The sequence below is a fragment of the Rhamphochromis longiceps genome, linkage group LG16, assembly GCF_057381845.1.
Source record: "Rhamphochromis longiceps isolate RC_006_pf linkage group LG16, R_longiceps_female_GT1.1, whole genome shotgun sequence".
NCBI classification, from domain to species: domain Eukaryota; kingdom Metazoa; phylum Chordata; class Actinopteri; order Cichliformes; family Cichlidae; genus Rhamphochromis; species Rhamphochromis longiceps.
Window position 1 is genome coordinate 29119853 of NC_140572.1, and position 15546 is coordinate 29135398.

Sequence of the window (15546 nt, forward strand, 5' to 3'; positions counted from 1 at the left end):
ATGACTGTAATGTGTGAGTTCCTCCCTTGGAGCCTGCTGAATTATAGACTAAACTCGTGGTGTATATTAATTTTAAACGCCTTTTATTGTCTTCAATGTGTGTGTGTGTGTGTGTGTGTGTGTGTGTGTGTGTGTGTGTGTGTGTGCGCGTGCGTATGAAGTCTTCTCACTTCCATCAGAGACTGGTACTTATAAACAAACTCTCCGAAAAACCCTCCATCATCCTGCTCAGCTCTACACATCGCTTCCCCCTTATGTCAGCCTCACAAACCTCAAAATCCAGTCTAAATCTTTCACCTACATGTGCAAAAGAACTAAATAACCCTCAGACCACACCTATTCCTTCAAATATTTGGAGCTGTTTCCAGGTGTCTGTAGCTCAGAAGTTAGAGCAGGTCATCTACTAACCTGGTTTGCTCCTGGGTTGCATGCCAAATATCTGTGGGCAAGATACTAACCCCAAGTTGCGCTCCGATGGAGTTTGAATGTTAGATAGAAAGCACTTGTATGAATAAGTGTGGGTATAAAGAGCTCTGGGAGAGTAGAAAGGTCCTGTATAAGAATCAGTCCGTTTGCAAACACTCTGTGCTTCGAAGGAGTGCTGATCATTTTTCAAACAGTCGTGATTTTAACAAAACGAGGAGACCTTTCCAGAGTTAAAATAAATTTATTGCCTTTTTTAAAAATAAACATCTGAAATCAGTCTTTACTCGACATTCATCAATCATTTCCCCCCAAATCAACTCTTTCTACAAGGTTACAAAAATATACACCCAGTTAGAAAAAAATAATCACCTCAAAGATGCTTCCTAGTCTGAAACATGTTTTACATGTTAGCTCATCAGTTTTAATTACTTTATTTTCCTCTAATGGTTTCTTCCATCTAGGCAGACACTGGCTTCTCTTTATGAAATGCATGAAGCCGGAGAGCTGCTGTACAGTGCATTACGATTCTCAGAGAAACTTTTCATTTATCTCAAATCAACAAAAGTCAGTCTGAGAGCTGAAGACAGTGTTGATATTTGGCTGAGGCTCTCTCTCCTTGAACCTGATAGGTCCAAAGATTTAACCCTGTAACACAGACTGTATCATATTTGATACATACATGAGATACATGAGATCTGTACATAATCAGTGTGACTGACAATCACACAAATCATTTATAAACTGCTATTTAATTTTTTTAAAGCAATAGATTCAATAAACACACCAGTTTCAAAAAGGGTCAATTATTTCACGGCTCAGGCTTTACACCATGAACTCTCAGCAACTCTCACTCCATTGCTTGTAGTATTTTTAAAAAACTAAATCAGAACACAGGTTTAAGTGACTCTGCCAAAAATAAAAACATGGTGGAGGTGGCAGTGAATACAGTGCAGCTTTCAGTAACACTGAAATTACAAGTCGTCGTCAGTCTCGATGATACAAAAGCATCACAGTCCTCAGCTCACTCAAATTTAGATGGATCCTGTGCAGGTTTGTGGTAAGTCTTCATAATTTATAATCAATATCATTAATTTAAACTGTATTCCAATCATAAATAAATAAGAAAAACATTTTAAAGTGACAAAACTCCCTCATGTCTTATTTTTTTCCTTGAACACACAAGGACACAACATTAAAAAAAATATTATTCTGAGTCAGCTTCAAGGGATCAAAACAACCTAAAAGTTTCATTAACTAGCTGGACAAATGTGTTTTAAAAAAAATCTGGATCTGCATTAAAACACACACAGTAACAATTATGACGTGAATGTGCGCACCATTTTCTCTGAACTGAGATGTTCATGAACTTTGCTGTCAAACTTTTTGGAAATGTTGCAAAGTTGCTTTTCTTAATAACATAAAACAAAATAAAACACACAAACAGAAACCCAAAAACAAAAGAAAAACCCTGAAATGTTCCTTTCATGCAGCTTGATACAAAAACATGACAGATGACAGATGCAGATTCCTTTTGCAGACTTTCGCCGGCTGAACGTGGAAGTAAACTAAAGCCCAGAAAACTCGGCGTTCCTGGATCTGAAGATGATATTCTTAAACAAGAACACAGAATAAGAGAAGAAGCACTCAGATTAAAAGAATGAAAGTTTCCTTTATGCTGAGCTTGTTCATCCTGTTCAGCGAAGGACCAAAATCAGTAATCCTGCTGGTCACTTTATCCTGGTTAAAAATATCAGAGCTGTAGGAGATCAGAGTTATGTTTGTGTGTCAGAGTTACAGTTTTAGTTTGTTAATGTGCATCGGCATCGGCGGGATGCCCAGTTTGATCGAGCTCTGTCTCATTCGGCTGCTCAGTGAAAAGTGAGCGCGTCACTCACACTCAAAATAAAATTGAGCTAAAACGGAGAAAAATCGTTCAGCCTCACAAAGCAGCAGCAGCACCTAATTCTGGTTTAGAGCCACACTTTAACTTTAACTGCAGCTGACACATGCTGCACGTTCAGTAAGTACCTGCACTGTAGCCCACATTAGCCTTCAACAGTGTATTCATCCAAAATCTGCTACCAAGAACACACTCGTCATCTCTCTCCCTGGTTTTCCACTGCATTCGAATTCAGCTAAATAAAAACAACGATCGTAGCATTAACAGCCTTAAAGATCCCTTTTGAAAACTCTTTCACCCTTAGAAAAATATTTACATCGTTATTGCAGTTATTAGCACCGACTTTTCCCTTTAAAACACAGTTATGTTTATCATCTATGATGTAGTTAGCGCTTTTTGCATCCAGTTGATGCAAAGAGCAGATGAAATCGGTATAATATACACTGTATATTCAGCAGTAGGGCTGCCACGATTTGTCGACTAGTCACGATTACGTCGACTATCAAAATCGTCGACGACTGATTTAATAGTCGACGCGTCGTTTGAAGCTTTGTAAGATCACAAAAGACGCAGGAATAAGTGGCAGGATTTAAGAGTGTAATAACGGACTGAAACAGAAGATGGCAGCATTGCATGTACAAGGATGTCAGCTACCGTTAAACCCCGAAGAAGAAGAAGAAGAAGCAGCTGTGTCCCAGAATTCATAGCGCGGCCCAGCGCAGTTTCCAACAATGGCGGCAGCTAGTTAGTTTTAATGTTACTCTTATTATTCTTTCTGGGTCACAAAATAAACGTTTAACATATTTTCAGGCGAGAATGTAGCTGTGTAAACCTCAAATATCTGCTCAGTTTATCAGGACACCACATATTTTCAAAAGCGCTCCAACGTTTTCGGAGACATCTGTTACCCACTAGCTCGTTAGCGAGCCGGGGGCTAGGCTCACTAGCGCCGTGAGAACACCGGACTCCCCGCAAATCGTTTTCAAACCCACCGCCATCTTTCGCTACTCAGGTTAAATATATATGAGTCACTTAGATAACTTAAAATGTTATTGTTTGGCTTTTTTTTAGTATTTTATTTGTTCCTGAGTAAATCAGTTTGTCTGAGATTAAAGTTATAGTTTTTACACAGCTGAATAAACGTCAAGCAGACAACTGATTATCAGAAGTGTGAGATGCTCCAGAATATACTCCAGTGTCCTGTTATATTTTAGATAGCAAGGAGTTTATTAAACTTCACCGAAACAATCTGCAAATTTCATTAAAATTTAATAAACTATCTTGTCTTTATTTTTAGTTAGCACAGACCTTAAACACTTAAAGCTGTAAGCTAATGATAGTTATATAAGAGCAGATGCTGCTGGTGCAATAAGCTGTAGTTTTACGTCCAATGGATGATGATCTGATTAGTCGACTAATCGCAAAAATAATCGGTGACTAGTCGACTATCAAAATAATCGTTTGTGGCAGCCCTATTCAGCAGTCAGGGAAACACTGTAAAATAAAATTTTCATTAAATAGTTCTGAAACTCAAATGGAAGTTAAACTGACACGTATGTCAAAGTGCATTTGAAAATGAAGGTGCAGTGTCGCAGCCTGTCCAGAAGAGGGCGCTACGCTCCCACTGTTTATAGGCCTGATGAGGTTGTTGGATAGAAAAAAGTGGAGTTAATGAGAGGGGTCAGACCTCCTCCTGCTCAGAGGTTTAGCTCCCACATTCCCTTTGCTGTGCACGTCTGCAGCCTCGATGCAGCTTCGGTTTGGTTATGGCACTTCCTGTCAGCGCGTGGCAACCTCCTGTCTCCTACGTGTTCGTCTCCCGCTGGATCTGGATGTAACAGGCCTGTGGCAGAGACATGGTTTAAAATCCTGCACGCATGATGGACGAAGAATAACTGTGATTGGAGTCACAGCTGAAACAAAAACAGCAATTTGGAGATTTCCTGAAGTTTTACAAAGATTTTTTGTTTCCTTTGAGGAACTATGGAGTCAGGAAAGTGCTTATAGACCTTTCTTATTGTAAACTGACACAAAACTAGGAATTTGTTGAAAAGGTTTTTTTAATTACGCTGCTTCAGATCCAGAAGAAAACACAAAGGGTCCATAAAATTATGTTGAAACAGGTACTTTTACACCTTTTATGTAAATGTGTCTGGGAGTCGGCTGCTCTCACCTTTAGTGTTGTGAACATCAGTCCCAGCTCTCCGTGCTGAATGTTGGGATCCATCATATCTTCTATGAGGCTGATTTCAGCTCCCAGGTTTCGGATCCTGAGCAGCAGAATAATGTGTAATGGATTAATTGGATGTTTATAAAACTACTTTCAAAGAGGTGGGATAGTAAAAATAACAAGACTGCGAACTTGAAAACCATCAGGACTGGTTTGGTCCTCTTTGACTTGCTTAGTTTGGTTTTCACTTCTTGTACAGCTACTTAGACAACCTCCAACAAAACACAGTACTTTATAAAATACTCAAGAAAATAGCTCAGGATGGAAAATGCCCTTCATTCTCTTACAGATATAAATTCTGCCAGCTATCACTTATAAAATGTTCTGTTTTTTTAATCATTATAAATATCACGTGTTTAAAAAACTTTGAGGCTATAGTTCCTACACCTGAATCTCTAAAGAGGGGACACAAATTTAACACTGTGAGGTCTAACTCACCGGCTAGGCTGACATCAACCCTGAATCCTACTCCTTTGTATTTGGAGACAAGCTAAAAGTACTTTTTTGGGAAAAATCTAAGTATTTTTGAAAAATATCAGGTAGACTGATGACTGTTTTTGTTCCCTGATTGTCAAGACTTCAATAAAAGCATAAGGTTAGGGTAACCAACACAGACCTCAAATACCACCAATAAGGCAATACAGACACCTCTTACTACATGCAAATGCATGAATGTGTGATAGGATACCTGGCTCTGAGCACCACATAAAGGAAGAGTGGGAACAGATCATCCATGCACCAGAGGAAGTCACCATGCAGCAGAGGTTTCACCTCCAGGGTCAGCTCCTCAAACGACTTCTGGATCACCATCAGCTTGTCTGACGGAGTGAATCTGGTGCTGTGTAAATATGAAGGGTTGAATTTTAATACTCAACTCGTGAATTTACATTATAAACTCATGACATTGTGACATTTTTATTAGTGCGTGGGTGTGTATCCCTTTACCAAAGTCTCAATAGTTTGTGATCAAGCATCACAACATCTATTAAAAAACCAGCTGAGTGAAGGAGTCCCAGTGTGTGCTTGAATAATCAGCTGCTAACTGAGTGAAATGACCTGAAAGTATCTGTGTGGCAGTCTTCACAAGAACTGGGCAAATTCTCTAAATGCTTAGGAAAGGTGTTTAATGCTTCCTTTAGGAGAGGATATAGCTGAGCATCCTTGATGAAGGAAAAGGAGACAATAGCGACATCCCATTCAAGTGATCACCCATCCGACTATCCTTCTTTTTAACCGCTTACTCAGTTCACACAGAGAGCTGCTGGCGGCTCTGAGGTCAGCAGGAGAGTGCAAAATACTGAGCACCCTCGAGGAGACCCTCCATCGCAGTCAGGAAGCTCCGCCCACCAAAGAGCTGAACATCTGTGCGCTCAGGTTCAGGATGTGAAGGTGGACGTCAGGATCGACAACATCATCCGTCACTCTGAACTGAGCACAGCTCATCATTCAGTGTAGTGACGCTCTTCTTCATGGCCGACAGGTGAACCATGAACTTTATCCCGCTTTAATAAAATCTGCTTCTAAGGAGTTTTTTTACTTGTGTGAAGAAACATTTACATTTTGAAAAGCTTGTGTGTTTGTAACCAGGACATCTGTAAATTCAGTTGCAAATGAATCACTCTTATAGATACACAAAACTCTAAACCATAAATAAGAGCTCCATTTTTCATTTTTAGTGTCTAGTCATCACTAATGACATTGTGCGTGATCACAGGGCAGCTACCTGATCTGCTGGAGTGTTTCTACAGCAGAAACAAAACAGGCGTCTTTGCTGCTGGACACAATCTGTAATGCATGCAAAGAGATCCAGTTACAGACAATGAAACGAGAGCTGCAGCTGTAAATAAAAGCTGCACATTTAGACTGAAAATTACAGAAAGAAAAAAAAAAAACTGCCTCACCTGCTTTTTCTCCCCAAGAATTGACATCCACAGCGGCCAGAACTTCCTAAAGTGGAAAAATTCAAATGACACAAAACAAACAAACAAAATGTTTTTTTCTAAAGAAGAAAACCTTTACTTATTTTGTGTGTTTTGTACTCACTCCTGCACTTCCAGGAAGCTGAGCAGCGATTGGTCAGGCTGTTTGTTGAGTCGGAGGATGCGCTCCCAGTACTCAGTTTCCTCCTGCTCCTCCTGCAGGGAGTACAGAGTAAAGAGAGGAGGATAGAGTCGAGGGAGCAGCAGAGGGAGGAGGAGAGAGGAGGAGCTCACCACCATAACACAGCTGGAGAATAACGTGGTGGAGGAAGAAGAGGAGAAAAACACAGATGAAGAGTCAGGAAAACTTCATGTGTCCTGTATGTGTGTGTGTGTGTGTGTGTGTGTGTGTGTGTGTGTGTGTGTGTGTGTGTGTGTGTCACTCACCCATGCCCTGTTGTGTAAGAGTTGCGTCTGCTCTTAGATGGAGAGGTGGGGGCATCTGGGAGGACGCTGCCATCGTCCGGTAATCCTGGGAATAAAAACCTGCAGACAGAATATTACACCCATATTTAGTCAGGTGACAGACATTATACCACATATACATATATAGTAAAATTTATTGTATACAAGAGTTTTATTTAAGTTGGTTTCACCTTCAGTTTTTAAATCTAATAAGGGCTCAGTCCCTGTAAACCAAATCTTAAACCACAGTCCTGACTCCCTCACAATCAGCTGATTGATTTATTTTTGGTACAATAACTTTAATATGAAGACATGTCATGTTTACTCTCAGAGTTAAAAGCCCTCAGAGTCACAGGGGAGAGGTTGTCTTATTTTTTTCCAAAATTGTGGAACTCTTACAACTTAAGTGCACGAAAAACCCACATGAAATTTTCAGATCCTCGACATAAAGTCGGTTAAATCTGACCTGGAAAATCTCTGCACAGGTCCATGGTGAAATCATATGCACAAGTGCAGGTGGTCAGAACAGGATTTCAAGGTAGTGACTGAAATGTAGCAATGGCACAGAAAGCTGCACTAAGATGACCTTAAACAGGGAAACAGCAAAATGTCCTAATTTTCAGAGCACAGTCCTGGAAGTTTCTCCAGTCTCAGACCCGTGTATAGAAACTCTTTCCTGAGGGCCCAGCAAACAGATGAATCTACCTGATGACGCCGTAGAAATGCGTGAGGTAGGCCAGGACCTCTTGGACCGCCTGCCTGAGCAGCCTGCGGTTTGATCCCACACCGACGTACGTCATTCTGTACGCTGTCACCAACGTCTCCACCAGCCAGCCTAGAGGGTGGTGGGGGGTCTCACATGCCTGATGCACACACATACACAAACATCTATTAACAAAAACAAAACTACAAATAACCAAAACCAGAAGACTTTTTTGACGCAGGAAAACAGCTCATGATAATCAAACCGCACCTAACTTAAACTTGGTAATATCCCCTCAAGATCTTCTTTGAGCCTGGACGGCTTCCAATGCGTTCAAACATCACGTGATGGATCATCGCGGCTGATCGGGGCTGGGTCTCCAGTTGCCACAGCTATTACAGTTTCTATTTTGGTTTATTTTATTTTGTTTTGAATTCAGATTAGTTTCAGCTGTTCAAAGAGTGAATTTCCACATTTCTGTTTAGTTATTAGCTTTAGTCTTAAATTCCTAAAATATGTGTCAGTAGTGAGATTTAGAAGTTCATAATGAGTACTAAATACAAATGCAACGCTTTTTAAAGGCAGCTGATACGTAATCTTGGCAATTAAGTATCGAAGTGTGACCAACGTGACAGATAAAATATAAGGAAACCACCTATATTTTTATTATTTGCGTTTTAGCGTTTCAGGTAGCTTTCCTTTTTTTCTTCTTCAAAAATGTGAGTTCTAATTTATTTATTCTATGTAATCTGAAAAGCTCCTAAAATGTACATTTTAATTTATGTTTTCTATTGTTTATTTATGGGATTTCTGCACTTACTCTGGCTTCTCCCCACAGTCCAAACAGATGCCTGTTCGGTTAACTGGAGATTTTAAAATGGACTTGAACTGTTGTTGGCCATTCTATCACAGGCTAATCTGTCTCGCATGCAACTGTGTGCAGACACACAACCTCCTCTCAAGGCCCGCCTCCCTGCTAATTCATCCACTTTGCACCTTTACCTCTGCCATGCACGCTGGATCTCCACTGATCAAGTTGGGTGGACATCCAAGTTTTTGATCACACCCCATACACACAGTCCTATCATTAACTCTGTCTTTCCAAAACCATTTGCGTCTGCGCCTTAATGAAGGATAAATCTGTTTATTTAAATGTATGATCACTATACCTTGGTGAGGTATCTTCGTATGTTGTCGTAGTTTGCTGCAGTGACAGGTTCTTCATACTGAGGAATAAACTCCAGACACTCCAGGACTTTGGTCTGAGACCTGCTGAGGTCTGGGCTACAAACATACAGCACACAGACACATCCACTTATTTAAGTTGACAACTGTATACGTAAGACACGATGAATTATTATCACACTGTGCGGCCCATTAAGTAGTTTGGAAAGTTACATATTTCTTCTGCAGGAGCTTCAGCACATTTAGTTTAAAGTAAAATGATAAATACTGCATTAATGTCTCATCTTTAAAATGTGTAGGTTTACATCATTATAAAAACTGTGCGGCAGAGCTTTCACTTTAACAGATACAGTGTTTTATTAATGCCACTGTGGCAGTTACACTGTCAGCCAAACGTGCCGAAGCATGACAGAACCACCGCCGTGTTGGATGGATGATGTGGTGCTTTAAGTCATCAGCTGTTTCCTGTCAGTTTTATAGAAGTCTAGGGGAAAATGACCCGACTTCTCACAGAATTTATGATGGCAGTAAACACCTTTGAATTTATGTTCTCAGTTTTAGATTTAAGTCTTAATATGATATTCATTTTCGTAATTATGGTGCTATTTGAGGTAAAATGTACAATAAAGAAGTTTATTATTGAAACCTGATTTAAAAAAAATCAGGCTACTGACTATTAAAATGTTGAAAGTGAGCCTTTAAAACTGGATTTCATCAACCAATGTGTGACCTCAACTTGGCTACATCAATCTTTTATTTGAAATCTGCAGTCTAAACTAACACAAATTAAATCTGAGGCTTTGATGTTGCGTCCTTTATGTGTCTACCTCTGCCGTCGTGCAGTTGTTATTGTAACAGCGATGTTCTCCCAGGCCGTCGTCCTCTCTCCTTTCCCAGCAGCGTCGCAGCCAAGCCGACTCCAACATTCATCAAACACACAGATCCACCTCTGATCTGCCGGCACGGCGTACTGACCCAGTCTGCTGCACATGTGCAACATTTTCAAAGTTTTAAATGACACGGCATTATACGATTATACCCTCGTAACAGACAAGAAGTTGACAAATAAAAGCCTGCACAAATCAGGAGCACATTTACATGCATTATTATAAAACCAGCTCACTAAAGTGCAATAAATACTCACCTCAGGCCGTTCTTCTCCTTGTTTGGAGGTTCAACAATGCCTGGCTTTGTGTACGTTCCAACCACCTTCAGCCCTGAGCTCCACTCTCCACTGAACTGGCCGTCCAGACTGTCACCATTAGGCATGGTTAAAATCCCCTGAAGGAGAAGAGGAGTGAAGAATGAAACTTGTTTTAGAGTATTATTAGTAACAACCGTGGTAAAAAGGAAAAAAAGGTAGATTAAAGTTTTGAAGACTATCAAAATAAGACCTTTGCAGACACCAAGTCCTAAACAAAGAGCAGAAATCACTTCTACCTTCCCACTGATGGTCCAGTCGTCAGTGAACTCCCCATGAAAAACTGTGTCATCGTCTGACATCAGCAAACCCGGACCCTGTCAGAAAGCACACAGCATCAAATGTGTCACCAATACGATTAAGATTTCATCACCACATTATATTTATTTACATTTCATCATCAGGTCAGATTTAAAGGCAGGCAGGACATTTTACTAGTTCAGAATTCAAAGGCGTGAGGTGCACAGGTGCACCAGTTCTACAACATGCACTACAAACTGCAGTCCAGTCACATGTCATGGATAAGATTAGAAATGTATCGATCCTGAGTGAAACCCTTGTGTCTTTTATGTGCTTTGTGCAATATAAACAGTTGCAAAACAAGAGACATCTATAGTTAAAATTTAAGTAAATACAAAGTTGTTGTTTTTTTTGTTAAAATGTCTGACTCAAGCTAGGAACATCCCAGAAAACATTTTGCAGTTGAAAAACATCATTTTGATGTTTTTTAACAAACCCAACCTAATTAACAAGAGTCTGCTGGACGCTCTTCCTGTACTCTCTGGAAAGGGGATGTTTGTGTTTAGTAATTAATTTACAATATTATCTTATCAACTAGAGCATGATAAACTCATTTTATCAAACTGATTCACACACTGAGGTGTCTGTGTCATCCATCTGTTTCTCTTAAAAGGCAAAAGGCAGGACATGGCCTCAACAGGTTGGCAGACTGCAGGGCTAACACAGAGAAATTCACACCTACGGGAAATTTAGAATCACCAATTAACCCAACATGCACTCCTTTAGACCAGGGGTGGGCAATTCCAGGCCCCGAGGGCCTGTATCCTGCAGGTTTTAGATCTCACCTTGGGTCAACACACCTGAATCACATGATTAGTTCGTTACCAGGCCTCTGGAGAACTGCAGGAGCTAATTTAGCCATTTAAATCAGCTGTGTTGGTTCAAGGACACATCTAAAACCTGCAGGGACACCGGCCCTCGAGGCCTGGAGTTGCCCACCCCTGCTTTAGACTGTGGAGAAAGAATGGAGTGCCCGGAGGAAACCCACAGAAGGAGAACATGCACACAGAGGGCCTCTGACTGGCTGGTGGATTCAAACCCAGGACTCTCTTGCTGTGAGGCAACAGGGCTAACCACTGTAACGCTGATACTGGAGGGCAGAGAAGTGATAGGTGTGATCATCTCGCAACAACTGAGACAGAATTTACATCTACATAACCATAAAAGGATTAAAATGACCATGTATTTTAAAAAAGCATGCTTGGGTAATACTGGGGTTTGTATATGTTGTTTGGCTGAGATGAGCCTGATGTCCTTTGCTGGCATGTTTAGAGTCTACTAATGGGAGCAGCAGTGGGGTTAGCATATTTTAAATTCTGCTGTTTGAAGAAGGAAAAGCATGAGCTCTGAGCGCTCTGCACCCCTCTCCGCCATCCCAGGACCCCTTCTGGTATGTGCTTCAGTGACATCAAAGAGAATCCTTTTTGATGATAAGCAGGATAAGTTATTTAATTATTACCTGCCGCATGTAGGATGCATTGTGTAAAATGCATTTGGTATTTTATCAACACACCACAGGCCTGCAGCTACTACCTGTCAGCACCAACAATTCAAGCCTTGTTACACCGCATGTCTCCCAACTTATCTGTTATTTCAGGTGCAGGGGTTTGTATATGCTTATTATAAACTAAAAGCTTTTTTAGAACTAACACATAGGATGAATAAAGACAAAAATGCATTTGTAAATGTTCAAACTAGTTTGTTTTTTTTCTGCACATGTATTTAAATAAACCAGCAAAAAACCACTTATTAAAATGTACTCAAACTCACTCATCAGCTAACAAATTTGTAAGCACATATGTAAGCAGATACATATTTCAGGGTGTACTTACGCTCATTTTGTTCTCTCTGAAAGTTCCTTCAAAGTACACACTGTGCTGCGTGATGACGACCGCACTACCATGCCGCTGGTCATCCAGCCACATGCCCATGTACTTCTCACCTCTGGGGGGAAAATGAGATCAGGGACTGCTGACAGGAGCATGTCTTTGATACAAAATTCATTCAATGATAGGCCATCTCTAGAAACCAGGACCGATATCGACTACTGTGAACCGACCATTAGACGAAACCTTGCTCCGTCCTACCTAAGGAGATGCGTTCCACATTTAACACTTCTGAGTTTCCATATTTCTAAAATATGGGGTTATTCAGACCTTGTGATGTCATCGTAGACGCCATATCCTGTCTTCTTGTCGTGGACCCACTGCCCGATGAAAACACTGGAGGAATTCCTCGCCAGTTTCCCAGAGCTCAGCATGCCGTAACCGTGCCGCTGCCCATCGCAGAAACAGCCCTCGTACACCTCGCCACTTGCATACCTGAGTATGACACATATACAGCAGCCTTCTGTGTTAGTGTGCAGAGCCCACAGCTGTGGCCACTTCAAAAAAAAAAAAAAAAACACTGTGGAGACATGATGTTTTATTTTAGTTCCACATTTGCTGACCCAAGACATTTGTTAATAAGAGCCGATGTCTTTAAAACTTAAAAAGCTTTTATATCTGTATATGGACGTCCAGCGCTGCTACTTAACACCTGACTAAGGCAACACGTACAATTTGTGCTATCTCACACCAGAAAGTTGGTAGAAAATGTGTACTGACTTGTACTTGCCAAAACCATGGATCTTGCCCTCTCTCCACTGTCCTTGGTAGGTGTCGGTTTTATTCAGTAGTTTATTAGGGATCACACAATCTCCATAGCTGGGAAAAAAAAGTAACAGTTAGCAAAGATCAGAATCTGCGACGTGGATATTTAAAACATGCCGGAGGTGAAGTGTAGGGCAATTACATCACTATTTCTGTTTCTTTTTTATCACATGACCAAAGGCAGGAAGAGCAGAGGTTTCTTACTGGAAATGAACAACATATCCAGTAACCACCTCTGTATAAGACCAGGTTACTGTACTGACCCATCCTCCAGTCCATTCTTGAAGTTCCCCTTGTACAGTCGCCCATCCGGCCACTTCATGGTTCCTCTGTGAAGGAAAATATAGCTTCTGCTTAAACCATTTAGCCAGCGTCATCAATTAGGCTCCCCACACAAAGAAGGAATTTACACAAGAAGGCTGGAAACAGTCTTTTCTTCATTCATGCTGACTTCACTTATTGGTTTCTAGTGATTTGATTCCTCATTCATGCACATTGCTCCTCTTTGACCTAAAAACATAATGACTTCAAACCTGCGTATTGAAGAAGTGGCTCTGCTTTTTAAATATATATAAACATATTTTACATTAATCATTGTTTCTAAGAGATTCCAAAGACATAAAGTTAGATTATTTGTTTTGTACAGTGGTCCCTTGCTATAACGCAGTTTGCGGCCTCGCTGTTTCGCTGATTTTTTATGTCCAATTTTGCATGGTTTTTTTTTTCTTACAACGCATTGTGTTCTGCACCCTGATTGGCTGTAGACCACTGTCAATCAATCTCGTGCCGTGTCTCCTGTACACTAAAGAATGCGTTCAGCTTGACAAATTTACACAAATCTTCAATCGCTAACAGTGTGACACTGAAGTGCTGTACTGTATGTTTGTAAGTTTTCTCCCCGACAAACACAACAACGTCGACGAGGCGTTTTGCACTGTCAAAGGCAACAGCGGGTGCTTTTGGTTTCATTCTATAATACTGGACTTTTTTTTTTTCCTTTGAAGTTTTTAACTTTGAGAGTGTTTAAACAAGAGAGTAGTAAGGGGTTTTACAGCCTTAAAACATCTATAATAATTGTAAAAAATAAAGTTGGATACTTCGCGGATTACACCTATCGTGGGTTATTTTTAGAACATAACTCCCGCGATAAACGAGGGACCACTGTATTGCTAACTGGCTGTTTTTTGGTATTCAAGTTGTATTGGAAACCTATTGAGTTGGGCACATTGTTTTATGCATTTATGCGTGACAAAATAATACAGTTCCATTAAATCCTGTTATTATTGTTTGATTTTACAGGTGTATTAAATGAGGAACATTTTTAATGTTCTCCTAAATGATGCCTTCAGGGGCCCTTAAAGAGAATGCCAAAAACATACAAACATGTTTTCTAACCTGCCATGAACCCGTCCTGCCAACCAGCTCCCGGTGTACTGAGCATCTTTGAACCGTTCGTCTGCCGTGAACGTGTAGGAGGCCGTGCGAGTCATTGCTGGTGACGACCCCTGACCTCCGCCGCCCAGTATCTGATCCACTGTCTGGTTAAGAGATCGTAACCACTTGTTCTGCAGAGAAAGAAGCACAGAACCGAAGGTGACGCTTTAAGACGGAATTCGATCTCAAAAAAAACTTTTTTTACAAACTGATTTTGAAAAACTGAGCAACAGTAATGGTTTAAACCATAAATGTACCTTTTCCTGCGGTGTTGAGGCCACCAGGGTGAAACTCTCCTCTGGACATGTTATTTTGAGGGCATGACTGAAAATATGCAGCACAAGAGCAATAATTAACTTAATTGGTACAAAAAAAACAAGGAGGTGGATCTTTTAAATATTGTATTACAAATGACATCCAACTTCCACTCCCTAAACGCTTTGTAGGCTGGAGGTCCAACTTAAAAATATTTCTAGAATTAGATCACTCTTGTCTCCTGCTGATTTTCATAAGGTCATGCAATGCTCTGCAAGCTGGAATAAGTCAGAGCTCACTCCACTGATCCCAGCTGCTCAGATTTTAAAATCTGACTCATAAATAAAAAGCATAAATGACATCCTTATAAGTACATGAAGTGCTTATTACCATCTTATTAGTCTGGGGGTTGAACGGGACTCTACTGGCTATTCTGGGGTCTCAGCTAGCAAACAAAGGTGACAAATGTACCAGTACTTTTAAAAGCAGATGATTTAAAGAGCAGTAGGTTTCATGGGAAGTTAACCATAACCATGGCTTAATGTTTTGCTGCTTGTTGCCTATCCAATGAATACAAAGTAAATTAAAAGATTAAAAAAAGATCCCCGCATGGATCTCACTGCTCCCATGTTGCTGTTGAGGCTATAGTGTTGCATAAATGTTTTTATCAGAGCGACTAACATTCCTTTACTTCGCATTAGTCAGCATGTAGATTGATTTCTACAACAACAAACTCACAGTCCGCTGCCGTTTTCAGTGACCGGTTTCACCCACAAACAGGTCAGAGGGTAGACGTGATGAGTGGAGAACTGCACACAAAGAGGGAGAGCAGCACTTTTTCTGTAATTCTCACATATTAGGTAACAACGCGCTGTCT

At 40.6% G+C, this 15546-nt stretch overlaps 1 protein-coding gene across 4 annotated transcripts in view; it reads right to left on the reverse strand.

Annotated features, from left to right (window-relative positions):
• Positions 1–656: 656 nt before the first annotated feature.
• The window catches only part of LOC146651348 (alsin-like), a 33430-nt gene continuing 18540 nt past the window's right edge, over positions 657–15546 (reverse strand). For 2 of the 4 annotated variants that reach the window (XM_085383682.1, XM_085383679.1), the window contains 19 exons: positions 15408–15478; positions 14672–14738; positions 14376–14545; positions 13244–13309; positions 12936–13034; positions 12486–12650; positions 12162–12273; positions 10269–10346; positions 9973–10109; positions 9656–9811; positions 8813–8927; positions 7646–7803; positions 6923–7021; positions 6600–6782; positions 6458–6503; positions 6280–6341; positions 5245–5394; positions 4500–4596; positions 657–4169 (listed from right to left, as the gene is read on the reverse strand). In XM_085383682.1, the coding sequence (XP_085239808.1) occupies positions 4131–4169; positions 4500–4596; positions 5245–5394; positions 6280–6341; positions 6458–6503; positions 6600–6782; positions 6923–7021; positions 7646–7803; positions 8813–8927; positions 9656–9811; positions 9973–10109; positions 10269–10346; positions 12162–12273; positions 12486–12650; positions 12936–13034; positions 13244–13309; positions 14376–14545; positions 14672–14738; positions 15408–15478 (2070 nt within the window). In that variant the 3' untranslated portion in view covers positions 657–4130. The remainder of the gene's footprint in view (positions 4170–4499; positions 4597–5244; positions 5395–6279; positions 6342–6457; positions 6504–6599; positions 6783–6922; positions 7022–7645; positions 7804–8812; positions 8928–9655; positions 9812–9972; positions 10110–10268; positions 10347–12161; positions 12274–12485; positions 12651–12935; positions 13035–13243; positions 13310–14375; positions 14546–14671; positions 14739–15407; positions 15479–15546) is intronic. The other 2 variants (XR_014907845.1, XM_085383680.1) reach the window with 2 other exon arrangements.